The sequence below is a fragment of the Pituophis catenifer genome, unplaced genomic scaffold (genome assembly GCF_029215685.1).
Source record: "Pituophis catenifer annectens isolate HBS135680 unplaced genomic scaffold, rPitCat1.0.hap2 SCAF_1, whole genome shotgun sequence".
NCBI lineage: Eukaryota > Metazoa > Chordata > Lepidosauria > Squamata > Colubridae > Pituophis > Pituophis catenifer.
In genome coordinates this window covers 281,767,995-281,784,919 of record NW_027256881.1, presented here as the reverse complement: position 1 = coordinate 281,784,919, position 16,925 = coordinate 281,767,995, and the positions used below count along the sequence as shown (strand labels likewise).

The 16,925-nt window shown below is 38.6% G+C and overlaps 1 protein-coding gene across 1 annotated transcript in view; it reads right to left on the bottom strand.

Moving 5' to 3' along the window:
• PAPLN (papilin, proteoglycan like sulfated glycoprotein) overlaps window positions 1–16,925 on the bottom strand; it is a 90,413-nt gene that overhangs the window by 13,117 nt on the left and 60,371 nt on the right. The window contains exons 13-19 of the mRNA XM_070939733.1: window positions 15,333–15,540; window positions 11,960–12,136; window positions 10,802–10,958; window positions 8,219–8,305; window positions 1,158–1,422; window positions 956–1,070; window positions 321–450 (exon numbers count right to left, since the gene is read on the bottom strand). Of these exons, the coding sequence (XP_070795834.1) occupies window positions 321–450; window positions 956–1,070; window positions 1,158–1,422; window positions 8,219–8,305; window positions 10,802–10,958; window positions 11,960–12,136; window positions 15,333–15,540 (1,139 nt within the window). The remainder of the gene's footprint in view (window positions 1–320; window positions 451–955; window positions 1,071–1,157; window positions 1,423–8,218; window positions 8,306–10,801; window positions 10,959–11,959; window positions 12,137–15,332; window positions 15,541–16,925) is intronic.

The window sequence follows — 16,925 nt, the reverse complement described above, 5'->3', positions numbered from 1 at the left end:
CTTCTGGCAAGCAAATTCAACAGGGAAGTTAGCAGGAAGTTGCACATGGTGATCACATGACTAGAGTATGCTGTGACTACACAAGATTCGCATGACAATGGCAACTGGAACTACAGCAACTGCCATCACAAGTCAACAGAATCATGTGATGTGCTTTATGACTGTGTTGTTTAATGACAGAACTGGAGACCACAATTACCATCATTAAGCAAGATTACCTGTACATATAAAATACCACTAAAACGATTCCATTGGTTGCTGCCATTTTGCTAGAAAGTACTAAATGTGAAACTACATTTCAAAAACCAAATGTCACTTACATTGGCTGAGTCTTGTGGGACATCCTTCCCCTTGAGGCCCTAAAGCAGAGGCAATGTTGTCATAGCAACAACCATACATAGAACCTCGGCATTCCTCTGTCGGCAGCTGCTGGGCAAGAACTTGGCTTGTCTTAGAGAAAACCAGGTGTTACTCAGATTATACCATTCAACAGTGTTTATGAAGTAGCACATTCAACTGACTCAATCCCAGAAACAATTCATAATTCAGTTACATTTTTCTTATAGAATAAAATATCAAAAAGCTACACTGCTAACTTTAATGTGATGAATGGAAATAGCCATTATACCCTGTGAAAGACAACAAAGCACTTTATAATATTTTACTCTATCTTAGCGAGAACTTGGAGGAATTGTCTGTAGAAATAGAAAAATCGTAGAATTGTGGAGTTGGAAGGAACCTTCTCTAGCTTTTCATCTGGAGGATCAGAAGAGCTGGTGAACTTTTGAACCTAATTCAGTTTGCAGGTGTCTATGGAAAAATCAGATTAATCAAGAGGACACCGGGAAACAGCACTGATTTTGGATAAACGCAGCCGTTGTATAGGGCATAGCTAAGGGGAAATAACTATATTCCAACATGTCTTCTAGAACGCGTAGAAGTTTGCCTCACTTACTGTTGGAGTGGGAGTAACAGGATTTCTGCTTATGTAAACATCACTGTAGTATTGTGTGCACCCTTCTTGGTTAGGTCCCTGGGAACGTGATATTCCATCGGGGCAGCACCCATATCTGGGGGGGGGGGGAAACAGTAACGTTGAAAGCAACCCAATATATCAGTTTTACCTGCAAATTGCTCATTCAGTGAGCTAGTCCTACCTGCTCAGATGGCAAGAATCAAGTGGGCAACCTTGGCCAAAGGGACCTGCTGCAGCAGTGCGACCATCTGAACAACAGCCATGAGGAGTATGGTTGCAGTCTTGATCATTACCACCACCATTTGGATAAGAATGGGACCGACGGGACACAGAAGAGTCTGAGTCAGTATCCCATCCAAGAGGTAAGAAATTGGAGCGAGGACTCTCATTTAGCTGGACCTGGTGATGAGTAGAGCCAGTTTGGATTATTCTTTCATGTCTAGAAACTGAAAAATATAGGAGATAAAGTGTACCCATCAAGAAAACATAATATACAATGTTATATAGCTTATAATCATATTTCATTGGGGCAAACTCTTATTAGGTGGTGAACAGGGGTGGGTTCTAAAGTTCTTTATTGCCGGTTCTGTGGGCACGGCTTATTTTGTGGGCGTGGCTTGATGGTCATGTGACAATTCTTTAGGATTAAGCAGAGGTACTGGTCTACCAGGCTTTTAACTGTTTGCAAAGCCATACCAGTCTACCCATTTGTTTTTGAAGCACACCGATCTACCTATTTGTTTTTGGAGCGCACTAGTCTACCACCACACTGCCTTTTACCACTGATCAGCTGTAGGACAGACCTTTGAAGTGCCGCAGCAAGAGTTTAAACAGTTTTTTTCCTTCTAGCCAATCAGCTGGGACTCGGGAGGCAGCGAATAGATTGGGGGCGGGGCCAGGCAGAGGTAGTATTTATCGGTTCTCCGAACTACTCAAAATTTCCGCTACCAGTTCGCAAGAACAGGGGAGAACTGGTAGCAACCCACCACTGGTGGTGAGATACTAAAGGTGGTGAGGTAGAGGTAGTGGTGAGATCTACACACAGGTTTCTCTATTTTCTTTTACCCAAATATCTCTGCACCTTCCCTCAACCCACCGCATTCTTGCTCACCTGACATAGATCACCTGTACAAATACAAGGCTTATCACTTGGTGTAGCACTCAGTCATAATGCAGAAAGTCTGAACATTCCCATGTTAGAGTAATGACCTCTACTATCAATTGTTAGAAATGAGGAGGAGTCTGGTACCACTTTATTAGGCTAACAAATGTTATTATAAGGCATACATTTTGGTGGTCACTCCATACCTCTAATAAAGTGAGTTAGTCTTTCTCAATTTGTTATTCTGATAAGGTGCTACTAGACTTCTCCTGATTTTGGCTACCAAAGACCAACATGGCTCTCCTAGAATATCAATTGCAAGACTGAGTCTATTAATTTGACAACAAAATAAAACTACCCTACTTAAAATAGTGATTTTTGTTTGTTTGTTTGTTTGTTTGTTTACAATGTCATTAGGATCATAGCTGAGGCTCCGTAATTGTATATGCATATAACCTAGAAAAATCCTCAGGGAAATAGAAATGGTCCAAAGACTTAGCTAGCAGCTACCCAGGCAAGTTGATTAATATTGAGCAAACTCCTTGCTTCATTCACAGAACCAGGGAGAGGACAAAAGATAATACCTTCCAGTTCTTATGATCTTCCTCTTATGTTTTTCTCATGATTTTTCCCTTTCACACAGATCAAATCTTTGGGGAGCAAAAATGGGAATAAACACTCAAAGGATTTGTTGGATGGACAGGTTGCCTGGAAGTAAACAGTTTCTCTAGATTTACTTTCTAGGAGCCCAGGAAGATTATTTTGCAGCTGTAGCTATAGTTATCAGACAGAAAGGTAATAATAAAGGGGGAGCAGGAGGAGTTAGGAGCTTGATGGGAAGATTAGGATCAAGAGAATAAAGAAGTGTGCTATTAATTTTTTATACTTACATACTCTCCTGCCTATAATATGGATGGAAAACTTAACAGGCATGGGGAAATGATAGAGAGGTTTAGGAGCTCGACTTTATATTACTACATAGTAAGGTCTGGCATACAGATTTGAAACCTGAACACATTGTGGGAGGAGCAAGAAAAGTTTTCTTCTTCTTTTTTTTCACCTGAAACTTATCCTTCTTCTTTTTCCAGAAATCAGAAAGAGTATTGCAACTCTTGAAAAGTAGTACTGGACTCTTTTTTTTTTTTTAATTGAAAAAGTTTTCAAATACAAATTTTTCCCCCTTTTTTCCTTCCCCCCCTCCTCCCTAACCCCCCCTCGCCACCCATACCCCCCCTGTGACTTCTTCACACCAAAAACCTAATTCATAACAGATTACATAATATTTTACCATCTCCTTACTCCCTCCTCTATATACTGACCCTTTCTTACTAAAAATATTATTGATATTGTTACTTTCCCCTTTTACCATACATTTAAAAAAAAAAGCAGTCTACTATAACATTGTATAACTTCTAATTTAGCATAATATTATTATAACTCCCAATTTAGCAATAATCTGCCCTTTTTCTCCTCCCCAAAACTTATATCTATATATTATTACAACATTTCAAAGCAACCTTCCACTTTAAGACTATATAATAAATCCTACTTTAACATTTATTCTTTGTGTATATTAATATAACATTTCAAAGCAGCCTTCCCCATAAATCCTAATTTAACATTTATTCAACTCTATCCATTTCCTCCACTGCCCTAAATATATCACTTAAACATCCCTTTTCTTAAACTAATCAATCAGTAAACTAACATATTTCCACCCACTTTCCTACAAAATTACCATGCACAACAATTCTTAATATCTTTAATCCACTACCCACTCTGCTAATATATATATATATATATATATATATATATATATATATATATATATATATATATATATATATATATATATATGTATGTATGTATGTATGTATACCGTTATTTAAAAAAAAAGACAATAACTTTAAATTTATAATCCATATAATATCTTCTTTGATGTCTTTCCACTGGATTGTTGAGTCCCTCATCCATAATTGGGTAACGTAGCATCCTGGTGCAACAGTTTGTTCAAAGTCTTCAGTCATCATCTGCCCCCATCAGTAATGAATATCCTCATATATATATAAAAGTAAAAACAACCACCCGAGTGACATTATGATTATATTCCATATAGTTGTAATTGTGGCTTTCATCAGGATTATTAATTCCCATCATCCTAATGGGTAACAACCAGATCTTCTGCATGCCCCAACGTAGCTCTCTTGCCTTGTAGCTCAGAATAGTTATAATATATTTATCAATACAAGAAAGAAATCCAAAATAGATAATTCAAATCCAACAGTTTAAGGCTCTTTTCACATCCCAAAATTACGGCATTGCAGAGGTCTGTCACTGTCCTCAGGATGATATTAACCAATACTTCGCCTCCACTATCTTTTCACATATTCATTCATTTTTTTAAAATCACTGGCTTCACCGTTGCTTAATTTAGAAATTTCTGTTTTTGTGAGACCTATTTCTTTTTTTCTTTTCTTTTTGTGGGTTTAATTTCCATCCTGTTTTCCTTTCTACAAGTTGTATATCAACTGATCGGTTTTCATTCTGCTTTATAAGTTGATCTTGTTGGTTTTGTTTTTGTATCTCATATTTCTTTTTTGCCAATTGTATGTCAGCTAATTGATTTCCATACTTGTCTTTGACTTGGTGAATCATCACGTTGAAATCAGATGCCGCTTCTCTCATATTTGTAGATAATCCAGCTGGGGTATCGAGAGAATCCAAAGGCAATTTGTCTACCGCAACCTCTGTAATTTGATGTTTTCCCTTTATTTCCAACTCCTTCTGCTTATCCTGTATTGTGCCTATAGATGTTAAGTTCATTTTCAAAATTTTTTGATAAAATTCTTCCGCTTTTTCAACAGTATCTAATTGGTATCTTTCTCCTTGATATCTCAATATTATGCCAACTGGGGCATCCCACCTAAATGAAATATTTCTGTTTTTTAACTCAGTCACCAGAAAACCAAATTTCTTCCTTTCCGTTAACATCTTGGGGGGGAGCTCTTTGTAGATCCATATCTTTCTTCCATACAATTGCAAAGTAGAATTGAAGGAATTTTGCACAATATTATTCCTAATTTCTTTATCTGTAAAATAAATCACCACATCTCTAGGCAATTGCCTTTGCTTTGCAATCCAGGAGTTTATTCTGTAAACTCTGTCAATCCTACAAAACACTTCCTCAGGTTGAACCTTTAAAATCCCAGCCAGAATTTGAGAAGATATTTTCCTTAAATCATCTCTGTTATTTTCCTGCAAACCTCTCAGTCTGATCGCATATTCTGTAAAATTGTAATGCACCATTAGAACCTCTCTTTCAATCCGTTGTTGTAAATTTTCTGCATTACAAAACTTTTGTTCAACCTCCATTTTAGGTTTTTCTTCTGAGCTATTGTCTTGAATGTTTGTCAAATCATTTTCAATTTTTTGTATTTTATTGTCCAAATTGTCCTCAATTTCTTCCACTTTAGACTCTAATAAGTTAGTATTTTCATCCAACTTAATCATAAATTCTGCAAAGCCATTAGCCATTTTTATAATCTTTCGATCCAGAATATCAAACTTTAATTGCACTAATTCTTTAATTTCCTGCTTAAATTTTTCAAAGTTCTGATTCACAATCTCATCCCTTCTTACAATCTCCTCCAAAAGAAATTCAATTATATTAAAATCAGTTTTCTGAGACTGGAGCTTTAAAACTTGATCACGTAATTTGTTAATGGGGGAATCCCCCCCATTGCTTGTTTGTCCGGCTTTAATGCCATATTTCAACACAGACAAACTATTTTAAAAAAAAAAAGAAAAGAGAGGCAGCAGAGAAAAAAAACTTCTTTCCAACCAAGATCAATATCAGATCTCCAGGAAGAGAAAAAACACAAAAGTAGAGCTTTATTTTCAAGTGTAGCCAAAAGTATTTATTCAGCTACTTTGTATCTCAATAGGAAACGGAAGGACTCTCCCTTTCAGCCCCTTCTCAAGCCTCGGCAATCACCCTTTTTAAAGATACTTTTTTCCTTTTCCTTTTCCTTCTTCAATAATTGTTATAAAATAAGTGAGATACTTGCGATTCAGGGTCACAGGTCCAGCTCATATCCCTTCAAATGTAGCCAGGAGCATTTATTCTGCTACTTTGTGGCTTAATAAGAAACGGAAGGACTTTCTCTTTTCAGCTTCCCTGCTCCAGTTTCGGCAATCGCCATTTTAAAAGGTCTTTTTTACTTTGTTGAATATCCTTTGCGAAATAAGTATTAATACTTGCAATTTAGGGTCACAGGTCCAGATCCAAATCTCATCATCTTTAGTTAATCTGTTAAATATCTTAAAAAGCTTGTCTTCGTAGCCTTGCTCTGCAAAAAGGCAGAGGTCTCCCAATGCCCGGAGCGGGCGGCGAGTGCTATAGGGAGCTTCCTCCGCCCGCCCCCAAGAGTAAAAAAAAAAACCCTGGGGGCTACGGAGAGCTCTACCTACACTCACCTGCTCTATCCCACATTTCCTCCTGGAAATGGGGTTTTTCGAGCCGCCTTTGCGCTGTACAGGCAGCTCTTTACAGGCGAAGGGGCTGGCGGTCCCGAGGGACCGTCTGGTGGCTACGAAGAGCAAACCGGAAGCCCCCCTGGACTCTTGAAAAGGCCATTTATACTAGAATGGCACAACTCACTGCAGCCAATTCACCATAAGACAATTTGCTGTGGGACAATTCAACAATTCAACTTAATTATTTAAAATAGTTAAAAAATTATTTTAATTTTTGACATTCACATTTCATTTTGCCCCTCCTTTGGCATCCTTTCTTTAACGATTCTATACCACTATTTCTTTGCTATTAGTGTAACTCCTGTCCTGCGGCGAGTTGCTGTGTGGTGAATTGTCCCATGACGAGTTGCGTATGGTGAGTTGGCTATGACAAATTGGCTGTGGTGAGTTGTCGTAGACCCCACTGGGGCTAAATGGCATATTGGACAACATATTGTGGAGAGTCTTCATTTGAATGCAGTATGCACAGGATATAGAATGAATACCATTTCATTTCATATTTTATACTCATTTAAGATTCAAGAGCACTGAGCATGATCAGATTTCAGAATTCTGTATTCCCTTTGCCTCTTATTTATAGTTTCTTATTGACTATCCCTATGAGGAAACATGAAGCATGGAACTGAAGCAAAAAGTATAAGCTTGGGTGAAAGTCAAGGAAAAAGCACCTTGGTCATCTTGGCTGATCCCTCTCTCCTCAAAGCTAAACAGGGATTGCACTTAGTTAATATAGCCAACCACCAAGAAATCCAGAAATGTGGTAGTCCAAGAAATACTAATACTATCCCAGAAGAAGATAATTCACTTACAAGAAAGCCATTTAGTCAAGAAGCGGTAAGTGTCTACTGCCTTAGGAGTCAAGGCTAGCTCAATATAATCTTTAGGTAAAATGGACACATTCAATCAAAGGACAGCATGATTTCCCACTTTTCAGGAAACTTGTAAAGTACCAGAAGACACATGATTTAAGAATTGCCTGAGAAAATTCTGGTATCTTTAAGTTAGAAATTAGAAATACTGTCAGGCAAGGGTTGCCCTATGCCTTCTGCATAGCCATAAATTATTCTTAGGATCTACTCCGGAAACACTAGTTGTGTCATTCAAATTCATTGAAGACTTGAGACAAGGCATAAGGTGGATCTGCAGTGAGGTATTAGAACTGGGACTCCCAGTGTGTTATCGATAAGCAGCAACCTCTAGCATATTCTAGGCTCTAGGTGATTTGTTGCATGTATGTGATTGGCAGGTCATCATGGCCACTATTTTGTGTATAGGGAGCTCCTTTCTCTCACATAGCTATAACATGCTCTACAACTTCCAAATGTGTACACTGGTTCCCACTACATTAGTGACTAGGGGTGGAAGCAGATATCAATTTATCTCCCCATCTTCATAGTCATGTCACCTTTGCCAGTATCACCATCACTAAGAAAAGCTGGAAAATGAAGGCAGGACTAAGGGAGCCCAAAGCTTTTTCCTTAAAAAACTATAGCCTCTAAAACTTCCATTTCCTTAAAAATGGGAAAGGGGAAAATGTCAAAAAGCTACTCAGAGAAAAGCGAAATAACACTAGTTGAAGGAAGGCCAACTTGGCATTTCCGAACCTTCAGTGCCTTGGTCAGGACGGTAGCGGGTCAGTAATGTCCGACGACTGATATTGTACCCTGTGATGTCTTGCATACTGGGAACCTCTGCAGGAATACAAATAAATATACTGTATTATTCTGTGTAAAAAAACAAAAACAAATAACTCTACTCCCACAACCATCAATTAAAGGGAACCTACACAATACTTTGCTGTGTAGTGTTAAAATGGCACCATAAAATAGAAGGAAATAAAGCTCCATTAGAAAACAGACTTTAATACCCAGACAGAGTATACAGTGGAAAACATGAATATTCCTTAAGAAAGAGGCAAAATTTCAAGAAAAGGAGAGTAAGTTAAAATGTAATACAAAAGTGCAATGAATTCCCATTTGGCTCTCCAGTACCCTAATAATATCCCCTCCAAAACTCCCAAAGTGTGTGGAGCAGGGGTGGGTTCTACTTACCCTTACTACCGGTTCGCAACGGGGCCGTGCACACACGCTCTTCTGCGCAAGCGAAGAAGCGTTTTCATGACATCAGAGTCAATGGGTGGAGCCTCCCACTGGTTTTACTACCAGTTCTATAGAACCAGTGCAAACCGGGGGGCAACCCATCACTGGTGTGGAGCCAAAAACTTGGGATCCTTTGTTTTCCCTGTTCTTTTTATTGTTTTAGGGAAAATTTAAAGGATGAAATGAGTTCCTTAGTTTTTCTAGACTTTCCTGGTCTTACTTGACTTCAATGGCTTTTGATACTATTGATTGTGGTATTTTGGGGGAACATTTCAAAGGGTTGGGAGTAGGAGGCAGTAGTACTGATGCTCTTTTCCCTTGAGTAGACTCCAGATAGCATTGGTGGGGTGGAGAATTCAGCCTAAGATTGTTGACCAGGAATACTGGCAAAACAAGATGTCTGATTTGTATAGTTCCCCAGGGTTTGACACTTTGTGCTCTTCTTTAATATCTACATGAACTAGCTGGGTGAAATTATCTAATGGTATGGGGTCAGATATCACTAATATGTGGATGTTACTCAGTTGAGTATCTCTACTCTGGCCAATCAAATGATATTGCTGAGGTTCTTCTCTGGTTATTAGGATCTGGATGGGGAAGTACAAATTTAAGCACAACTTTAGAAAGATCCGGTAGCTATGGATTCAAGGACCCTATGTTTTCAGGGATTTTCCACTTCTAATTCTTGATGAGAGAATTATTTAATTTGTTGTAGTGGTTAAGACATCTGTCAGGTTTCGATATCGTCTTCAAATTTTACTCTAGTGCTGACAACATCAGGCTATAAACTGGGAGACCATGAATACTAATTCTATCTTAGGCACAAAGCCAGCTTGATGATATTGAGCCAGTCCCTCTTTCTCAGCCCTAGGAAGACGACAATGGCCCGTGACCTCTGTTTTCTATTTTGATTGCAATGCTTTTTATTTATAGCAGTAGTGAGCTTTTATGCTGATACTATTATTACTTATTTTCTTTTTTCTATTCTTGTTTTTCAAGGTATTCTCCTAGAGTTGACACAATAATTGAGGGATTTATAAATCAAATATATGTACATTAAAGTGGATAACCATAATATCTTCCAAACTGGGCTGATTTTTATTGGAGTGGTTTTAAAGCATCAAATGGGTGCCTTAAATTTTAGTAAGTCTCCAAGCATTTCTTTTAGCCTTAAATTTTCCCCAAACTTAAGGGGAAAAAACTGAGTAGAGAAACCTAGCTCCACCAACTCCAATAATATCACAGGGTCATGGTGCTTGGTCATGTCAAGCCCCTTTCAGCTCCCACCCAACCAGGGCACCAACAGAAAGCGTGGATCACAGGACAAAGTAAGTTGTCAGAGGTTCCTTTAGAAATCAGCAGCACTGACTTTTTAAAAAAAAATTGATTCTGACTGGCTTGATAGTCACCAATTCAATTTGATACTAGTTTCTGTGGAATAATAATATTGGGAAGCGAGAAGACAATGAACTTTCTCCCCCAAAACCACCTTTAATAGTAACACAACAACAAACCAATTATTTTTTTCAGTGCTTTCTAGATTTTCTAGAAATCACAGATTTCTGATGTGACCTAAGAAAATCATAATTCGGTACTAGAGAACAAATGTTTGGATATTAAAAAGTCTAAGGTTTAAGCTTAGCATTTTTATTTGGAAGAACAAAATATAAATCAAGTCACATGTGATCTGAATGAGCCTCCTGCGTTTAATCCCCACAAAACACAAATCATAAAAATATTTTTTCTCTTACTGCACTCCTGAAATTAATTCACTGACTTCAATGTTTGACTGGTAAGGTCCAACTTACTAAGGCAGGAGTTCACTCGTTTTTTGCTAACCTCATTTATTCCAACATGTATCACATCACCCCATTTTTTAAAATAAGTCAGCAATCAAACATAGGACATGAAGAATACTGAGTCATCAGCTCAACATTTCTGTAAAGGATGTTTCATAAGAGGTATAATTTAACATGTATAAAATGGAAAGGCCTAGCAGTTAAACTGTATGACGGTGGCATTCCTATCTATTCTAACATCCCTGCTGTCTTGGAAGTAGATGCTGAGATACCAGCACTTTGTACTTACGCTGGGGCAGGTGACAAGGTTGTGTATTGCAGCTCCCAAGCATGGTTGGTATCTGTGGCTGTATCTCTTGGCAAATCTCATGACTATAGAATTTGGAATCACCATCAGCACAGATGACTTGGCGGGTTCGGATACCAGAACTGCAGCTTTTTGAGCACTTAATCAAAAAATGGTAAGAATTAAAACAATGGACAACCAGATGAGAAGCAAAGAATCATCAGATGAGGAGCAAAGAATCACCAAGGGGCCAGAGACCTTGTGGGTGAAATGTCAAGGAACAAGTCTGCAAATACTACTTGGAGGTTTTCCAATCTGGAACCCTCCAGTCTTCCTCCAGCCATTCTAACTTGGAATTCTGAAAATTACCATCCCAAAACATTAAAATCATGGCACATCAGGGAAAGAAACTGATAAAGAAGAAAGACCTGGTAGGATTAGTTATTTCCAGATCAGTTACCATAGTAGGACTAATAAATAAGGCCCAGGAATAGCCTAAAGCAGGGGTCTGCAACCTTAAACACTCAAAGAGCCATTTGGACCTATTTCCCACAGAAAAGAAAACACCGGGAGCCACAAAACCCTTCCCGTGCCTGACTATTTCTTGAACGGCCATAAAACTAGCATAAGTAGTTGAATTAAACGTTCTGTTTTGTTCTGAAACTTTTCTTGTATTTATCCATGGTTGGCCTACCGGGGTTGAAAAGCTCAATAAATCATGTGCCAGTGGGTGTCGCACATTGGCGGTTGTGATGCATATTTTGAGTGACAGGGAGCCACAGCAGAGGGGTGAAAGAACCACATGCGGCTCCAGAGCTGCAGGTTGCTGACCCCTGGCCCAAAGGTTCTGCAGGCAATTGTTCTTACAGGCAATTACAACTAAGACACTTTATAGTTTCATTTCCAGAAGATAAGATCATGTGAATATCACCATCCTGCCCCAAAAAGCCATTGATTAAATATCTATGCTGTGACCATGCTCTAACTTTGTCCTACAGGCTATTCAGGTTGGTGACATCCTTCTTGTGGTTATTTTCATTATCCCAGGAGATCAACAAATATTGTATGGATGCAGATGGGTCTTTGCAACAATGTGAAAAAGGGAGCAGCGAAGGGACAAAAATTGGACTATTCCTCTAGGGAAATATGTGTCATACTCACCAATCCCCAGTCTCCGATATGCCAGCCAATCTCCTGTATACAATTCTCCCCGATACAGGGCTGGGTATGCTGAGGTTTTGGTTCTCTCAAGCAAGCAATATCTAGAATCTGAGAGCCCTGTTCAACCTGGCAGCTTACAGTCCTGGTTTGAATACCTTCACCACAGCTTACTGAACACTGTATAATAATAATAATAATAATAATAATAATAATAATAATAATAATAATAATAATAATAATAATAATAAGTTGATACCTAGGACGCTGGCTGCAACCCGTATCAACCATTAGCACCAGTCAATGGTATTTGTGATGCATTTTTGAATGTTCAGTTGACTGAGTTTCATGTTTAATGAATAAAGTAAATAATAATAATCTGCATTTCATGACACACTTTTCTATTTCTGATGTTAATTTGTTCTGCATAGTCTACAAGTCTGAATAAAGATCTCTTTTTCAGTATTCAGGTTTTCAACATTTCATTGAAATGCTATGGCATCAGAAGAACATTCAGGCATATTCAGAACATTCAAGAACATATGGGCAGTTCGAGAGATTTTGTCATGGAGTTTGATTTCTTTTGGTGGAGAAGTACAATTGTGGCTTGTTATTTATAAGTGAAGAACCAATGATTAAGGAAGTAAATAAAGGAGGCCTTTTAAAGACAAGTAAAACAAAAGCAGAATATAAGAAAGAAGTAATTGAGCAGCGAGCTGAAAATTGGAAACACAAAGCTCTGCATGGCCAATACTTGAAAAGTATTGAAGGCAAAGCTGACCAGAAACTAACTTGGAACTGGTTAAGATCAGGAGTACTGAAAAAAGAAACAGAAAGCTTTATTTTGGCAGCTCAAGAACAAGCCCTAGCCACAAACTGTATGAAGGCAAAAATTCAACATGTTACCACCAACAGCAAATGCCGCCTCTGCAATGAAAAAGATGAGACAGTCGACCACCTGATCAGTGGGTGCAGCAAAATTTCACAAACTGACTACCTACAATGCCATGACCGTGTTGCTAAAATCATTCACTGGAAATTGTGCCAGAAGTTTGGATTTGAGTACAGCAAAAACCACTGGGAACATCAGGTTGAGAAAGTTTTAGAGAATGAGAAACTCAAGATCTTGTGGGACTTTAGGATTCAGACTGACAGGCACTTGATCCACAACACACCTGACATAACAATAGTTGAAAAGAAAAAAGTATGGTTCATTGACATTGCAATACCTGGTGATGCACGAATTGAAGATAAGCAGCAAGAAAAAATCACAAAATACCGGGACTTACAAATTGAAGTTGAGCGACTGTGGAAAAAGAAATCGTGTGTTGTCCCGATTGTAATTGGAGCCCTCGGAGCAACACCCAAAGGGCTACCCCGCTATTTAGAAATTCTAAATTTGCCAGACTTGAACATTTTGACTCTACAAAAAACCACCTTACTCGGAACAGCTTACATCCTCCGACAATACCTTAACAGTTCCTAGGTCCTTGGTTAGGACTCGAGCTGCTGAGCTATTAACCAGCCTCAAAGGCTGTGAATCTCACTAAAGATTAACCAATAAATAATAATAATAATAATAATAATAATAATAATAATAATAATAATAATAATAATAATAAGTTGATACCTAGGACGCTGGCTGCAACCCGTATCAACCATTAGCACCAGTCAATGGTATTTGTGATGCATTTTTGAATGTTCAGTTGACTGAGTTTCATGTTTAATGAATAAAGTAAATAATAATAATCTGCATTTCATGACACACTTTTCTATTTCTGATGTTAATTTGTTCTGCATAGTCTACAAGTCTGAATAAAGATCTCTTTTTCAGTATTCAGGTTTTCAACATTTCATTGAAATGCTATGGCATCAGAAGAACATTCAGGCATATTCAGAACATTCAAGAACATATGGGGAGTTCGAGAGATTTTGTCATGGAGTTTGATTTCTTTTGGTGGAGAAGTACAATTGTGGCTTGTTATTTTACTTTATAAACTTTAAGATACATCTTTTTTTTTTTAGAATTGGTTTGGGCTTTTTCTCTTCTGTTTTTTCTGACTTTCATCTTTTTAAAATAATTGTTCTATTTTTGTGTGTATATTTTGTAATTTTTCTAATTTTAAATACATGTTTTAAAGTTACAACCAGTTAAATGATATTTGAGCATTTATGTATTTTATTTATACATTTTTATTTATTTGTTAGATTTATATCCTATTTTTCCTCTAAGATGCTTCCTTTGCTTTCCCACAAAAACAATCTTGCAAGGTAAATTATATAGTAATTTATAAGATGAGATGGGGGAACATATACATTTAATCAATCAGTCAGTCAAATTGGGCTGAGAGGAAATGGCCCGCCTAAGATTACACTGAGCTTCCATATCTATGGTAGATTCCAATTTATCCCCCTCCCCCATGGTCCTAGATGAACTTCCACTCTACATCAGGGGTGGTATTCACTTACCTTCGCTACTGGTTTGCAAATGGGAGCGCATGTGCAGAGCGTCAAAAACAGGATGTGATGATGTCTGGGTGGGTGGGCGGAGCCTCCTGAAGCTGCCGCTACCATTTCGCCCAAATCGGATAGAACCGGCTGAATAGCACCACTGCTGTACATCTTGTATTTAATCTCACTCTGTACTTGTAGCACAGGCGCACACAGAATTATAATAAGCCCCAATATTACAGAATTCTATTGTGTTACAGGTAGTCCTTGTTTAGCAACTGCTTAGTTACAAAAGCAATGAAAAAATAACTTGATGGCCAATCCTTGCTTTTATACCTTTTGCAAGTCTATAAAGCAAAGGAAATTGAAGTAAGATCTTTAGCACAGTTGCAGTTTCACTCTGTGACCTCTTCATTTAATGTCTGAGCTGCCGATCCCAAATGTGGTCACTAAATGAGGACTACCTGTACTTCCAACGCTTTAAGGTAAAGGTAAAGGTTCCCCTGCACATGCGTGCTAATCGTTTCTGGCTCTAGGGGGCGGTGCTCTTCCCCGTTTCTAAGCCGAAGAGCCAGAGCTGTCCGAAGACATCTCCGTGGTCATGTGGCATGACTAAACGCCAAAGGCACATGGAACGCTGTTACCTTCCAACCAATGGTGGTCCCTACTTGCATTTTTTACGTGCTTTTGAACTGCTAGGTTGGCAGAAGCTGGGACAAGTAACGGGAGCTCATCCCGTTACGCGGCACTAGGGATTCGAACTGCTGAACTGTCGACCTTCTGATCGACAAACTCGGAGTACTAGGCAAATCAGGGTGCCTCAAGGGTGCCCTGGGGCTAGATTATCTTCTTCTCCCCAAAGTGCAGAAGAAGCTGGACCAATCCTGTCTCAGTACAGATATTGCACATAGAAGAAAAAACTCACCTCAGACCAAGGACTTGAGACCCATGTTGCACAGCGCTGCAGGTTGCAAGGCTGTGTGCTGCGTGGCTTCTCTGTTAAGGAAGCACATTCAGTATCATCCACAGCATCCTGAAAATGATGTCCATTGTACGAGGCACAGTAAACTGAACGGCTTTGAATGCCTCCTCCGCAGGTGGCAGAGCACTGGCTCCAGCCCCCAGTTTTCCAGCTAAAAACAAATGTTTAAAAAATAACTCTCAAGGAACCGAGGAGTCACTGGTGTCACAAGAGAGCTTCCCAGAACAAAAATTTCTCGTGATTAGTTCTTGGGATGAGCTTTCTGGATCACAGGCTTTATCCAGCTAGTAAGCAAGGGTTAGGAAAAAGACGCCTGAAATACAGGAATTTACACGGTCCTATTCAAAGCCAGAAATTCCAATCAGGGGCACAATGGAAATTCCTAGTAGCATTAAAAATAACGGGGGTGCCAAATCATGGAAAGGAAGTGAATGAAAGGAATCAAAAAGACCATTTGAGATGAAGTATTAATAAAGGCCTCAGGAAAGATTTAGAAAGGGAGGGGATCTTTCTCTGGGAGAGAGTAGTAGAATGCCACTACTTTTAAGGGGTTGCAACACCAAGAGCTATATTAACACAAACCCCAGATTCTGCATGAGGAATATGATTATTGTACGATCTACCTATATTATGCAGATGCTATGCATGTTTAAAATAAATATACTGCTCAAAAAAATAAAGGGAACACAAGCAGAAGACATCCGAGATCTGAATGAATGAAATAGCCTTATTAAATACTTTGTTCCTTACATACAGTAGTTTTAGTTGTTTGAGCAGTGTATAAACTACTGTATGTAAAGAACAAAGTATTTAATAAGGCTATTTCATTCATTCAGATCTCGGATGTCTTCTGCTTGTGTTCCCTTTATTTTTTTGAGCAGTGTATATTAGATGGGTTTTGTACCTGCAGGGTCCCAATATCTTTCCCACTATATCTAAAAGTAGCTGGAGAATTTTTTTATTTTCAGGTAAAAATGTGCCTGTGAAATTTTTTTTTTTGCACATTTATACCTAGCACTACTCGCTATCAATGTGGTCCAGGGCATTTGGGATGGAGGGCTGATCTTTGGGAGATCTCCAGGGTCTAGCCTGGGGCTACACTTTGAATAAAATATGAATTAATCAGATTTCGATACTCTTGATACTCTTGAAACATGCTTCTCTCTGTATATGCATTGACATAAAACTCTTCTTTTAACTTGACTTTTCTAAATTTGGGAGAAACCCAATGCTGCAAATAGGAGTAGCAAGGACCACAGTTGGAAGGCTGGGCTTTAATCAAAATTCCAGGCAGTCAAACAGCCAACTCAAGCTGTCGTTTCCAACAGAAACTGCACAAATAACCTCAACTATCTTGGCACAGCCTACAGACCAATAGGAGGCTCAGTGAAGAGTGACTGTAGGATTGGAGCATGGCATCTCAGAGGAAGTCCTATTCTAAAAATAACTTAGCTGGCAGGAGGCGAATCTACACAGCTCCTTCAATAGGAATAGAGAAGGAAACAGACTGTGAATAAGGATCAGTGCCTAAAAAAT